At 43.4% G+C, this 3,782-nt stretch overlaps 1 protein-coding gene across 1 annotated transcript in view; it reads left to right on the top strand.

The window, feature by feature from the left end:
• Nucleotides 1–579: 579 nt before the first annotated feature.
• The window catches only part of MLH3 (mutL homolog 3), a 19,651-nt gene continuing 16,448 nt past the window's right edge, over nucleotides 580–3,782 (top strand). The window contains exons 1-2 of the mRNA XM_009993960.1: nucleotides 580–1,918; nucleotides 3,650–3,782. Coding sequence (XP_009992262.1) covers nucleotides 580–1,918; nucleotides 3,650–3,782 — 1,472 coding nt within the window. The remainder of the gene's footprint in view (nucleotides 1,919–3,649) is intronic.

The raw sequence follows: 3,782 nt of genomic DNA, 5'->3' as shown, positions 1-3,782 counted from the left end.
GGCGGGTCCGCAGGGGGGCGAGCGGCTCCTGCAGCGCTGCAGAAACCGGTAGTTACCGGGGACAGGACCGGGAAACAGCAGGCTTCCTGTCACACGCACCGCATGCTCACTGTCCCGCACCCGTGCCAGGGAGAGGCGCGGGGAGTTCATGTGAGCAGAATGGGCTCAAAGCGAGAGGAAGGCAGCGCCTGGTTCTTGGCGAAGCCTTCTGTGTACTTGTGATACCAATACAGCCTGTTGTTTGCAGGTCGTTTGAGTTTAACCTTATCGAGGTTAGGGTTTGGTTTAGGTGTGTTACATCTGAGAGTCACACGTGTTGTTAGTTCAGAGCGTAGGTGCACATTGTAGTCATTCACCCTGACTGAGCAGGAAAATAATCACAGAAGAACCCTCAAATACCAGGAAAACTGACAAAAGTGTTTTTATCAGGGTGAATGCATTAATTGAAGGGTTTTTTTCAGACCTTTTAATTTGTTATGGGGTTTTTTTGCTCTCTCTCTACCCAGGGAGTTGCTTTAAGGAACATGGAGAAGTGAGCTCCCTGCAGTTTCTGGAGCTTCTCATCTGTCTGGTTTTGACATGATTAAATGTTTGGTGGAAGATGTGCGAGCCAGGCTGCGTTCTGGAGTGACTATCAACTCGCTGGGGCATTGTGTTGAGGAGCTTGTCCTCAACAGTATCGATGCCAAAGCAACATGTATAGCTATCCGGGTGGATTTGGAAGCTTTTAAGATCCAGGTGGTGGACAACGGCTCCGGAATGGGGAGAGAGGACTTAAATGCAATGGGAAAGCAGTACTTCACCAGCAAGTGCAGCTCAGTGGCAGACCTTGAGAACCTGACCTTCTATGGCTTTAGAGGGGAGGCTGTAGCAAGCATAGCCAACATGGCCAGTGTAGTGGAAGTTTCATCTAAGACCAGCAGGACAGCAAAAACGTTTGTGAAACTATTTCACAATGGGCAAGCACTGGAAGCCTGCGAAGCTGAACTGAGCAGACCAAGTGGCGGAACTACAGTGACTGTATGTAATCTGTTCCATCAGTTACCAGTGAGGAGAAAGTGTATGGATCCTGTGTTGGAATTTGAGAGGGTCAGACAGAAAGTAGAGGCTATTTCGCTGATGCATCCCTCTATTTCACTTTCCTTAAGGAATGACACTTCTTGCTCTACGGTGCTTCAGCTCCCTAAAACAAAAGATGTGTGTTCTCGGTTTTGTCAAATTTTTGGACTGGGCAGATCACAGAAGTTACGAGAAATAAATCATAAGTCTGGAGGATTTGAACTAAGTGGTTATATCAGTATTGAAGGACATTACAACAAGAATATGCAGTTCTTGTATGTGAATAAAAGGCTTGTTTTAAAGACAAGAATACATAAACTAATTGATTTTTTATTAAGAAAGGAAAGTGTCATTTGCAAGGCAAAAACTGGCCCTGTGAGCAGACAGGCTAGTTCAAGTCCTGGTCGCCCTCGTTGTGGCCCAGAGTTGTACGGGATCTTTATTCTCAATGTGATCTGTGCGTACAGTGACTATGATGTGTGTCTGGAACCTGCAAAAACTCTAATTGAGTTCCAGAACTGGGATGTCCTTCTAACTTTCATAGAGGAAGGAGTGAAAATATTTTTGAAAAGAGAATATTTATTTATTGAGCCATGTAATGAGGACATCAGGGAATTTAATGAAGATAATGACTTTTGTTTGTGTAATGCTCCAGTTCTGAAGCCCTCACTCTATGATGGGAAGAGCATCCAAGACAGTTTTAAGAAAGCATGTGATGAAATTGTGAATTCTTATGAAATGTGTAACTTGCAATCAAAAGATGTCAAAAGGAAATCTGTGACTGAAAAAAAATCTTCAAATCTTACGGAGTCAAATAAAAATCTACAGGAAACTGAAATCACCCCAAGTCAGAAGACTGGTGAACCATCTGATCCATGTGGAAACAACATAGCACAGAATCCACTGCCCAGCAAAGGTGACACAGCTTCTGATGTCATTATATCAAATATCTCTGAGCAGGAGCCAAAAGACACCAACAGTTCCCCAAAAGCATCTGATCTGAAACCTTCAGCAAATCTTTGTTCCTCTTTCAGTGGAGGGGCCAGATCAGAAACAAGAAAAGTAGACAGTGGTGCTGAGCTGCAACATTGGACAGAGAATTACATAAAAGATGTGGGAAGGCAGCAAGGCAAAGTAGTGCAGAAGAGCAGTGGGATCTGTATCTTCAGTAATGATGATGCTCATCCGCCATCTGAGAGTGAAGACTCTAGTGAAACAGTGATAGGAACTGTCTCTGGCAGTTCTCTGCTGAGACCGTGTAATGCAGGAAGAGGAGACAGGGAAACTGCTGACACCATAGATGGTGGTAGAAGAGGGGCTGCTAGTTCAAGACCATTGACTTTGTGCTCTACAGGCCTCAGAACATATGTTGTCCAAAATGAGCCCCCACATGAGTGTGAAAAAACAGAAACAAATCTTGCATTAAACACACAGCGTAGACCTGGCCCTACCAGTGCCAAGGGTATTTTTGGCCACAAAGTGAACTTTCCAAGTCAGTCTTTAAATGCTAGGGATATTTCCAGTAATACAAGTAAAAAGCACACACCTGCTTACACCAGAGAAGTATCCGTGGCTGATGGTAACAAGCAGTTAGAGAACAAAACTGTGTCTAATCAGGTGACTGAGGGGACAGCTCTGTCTATTGCCACCAGTAAAAGACACTGTGAGACATTGAACGTTGCAGAATTGCCACTCGCAGCTTCTTCAGGTATCCCTCACAATAAAGTTATAAAAAGCACTAGAAGACAAATAGCTGTGCCGAGACCTCAGCCCTCAAAGAAGTTGAGCTTGTGCACACAGCTGGGATCATTAGACAAGTTCAGAAGATACTATGGGAGGGTCAAGTGTACGCTACCAGCACCATTGTCAGAGCAGAGTGTTTTTAATTTGCAAGCTAATTGTGACTCTTCAAAGAATGAGAATGACAACCGTGGTAGTGTGAGCACTTGTGAAGCCCCAACTATGGAAGGTACAGATTCTTATACTAGTAGCCACATGTTTGATTCTTTGGAAGGTACTTTATTCTGCAGTGGAGAAACTTCACAGGACAAACGAGTCCTTTTTCAGAGTCCTTTGACTTTTTCTGATTATTCTCAAGTTAGTAAAAAATACATAACTTGTAGAAGATCTCCAGAATCATTATCATCCAAACTGTCCAGAATAAAAAGTGACCACAAGGAAGGAGGACAACTTGGTGAACACTTCCAAACAGATTCAAGTAGAAAAGAGGACTACTGTTTTGAACTTGAATCTTCAAATAATGATTTTTTGTACAATGCTTGTCAAACATATAAATCCTCAGTGGAAAATATGAAGGAATGTAATGACAGCATTTTGAAGGGGGTTTCATGCTCACAGTCAGATGGTATGACAGCAGAGCTCAGGAAAAGTCCTGTCAGCCCATCACCACTCAGCATAGAAGGGGAGTACACAATCTCTTCAAGCAGTGTTTTATCATTGCCTGCTAAAAAGGATTGTACTAACATCATCTGTAAAGATAAAAGTACATTAGATGAATCCTCAGAACAAAATTTGAAATATACTGACGTTGCCCATATGACCCTCCCAAGTAGCTTGGGATTCTCTGCAGACAACACAAGCACAGGTGATCCCAGGAATGATTTGTGGTCTGACTGGATCCAAGATTTTGATGTTTCGTCAGGTAAGACGATATACATCAATAAAGCAACTGGACTGAGCACCTACGGCACTCCTCCTGCTGA

The sequence above is a fragment of the Chaetura pelagica genome, unplaced genomic scaffold (assembly GCF_000747805.2).
Source record: "Chaetura pelagica isolate M959 unplaced genomic scaffold, ChaPel_1.0 scaffold11, whole genome shotgun sequence".
NCBI lineage: Eukaryota > Metazoa > Chordata > Aves > Apodiformes > Apodidae > Chaetura > Chaetura pelagica.
This window is presented reverse-complemented; position numbering and strand designations above follow the sequence as displayed.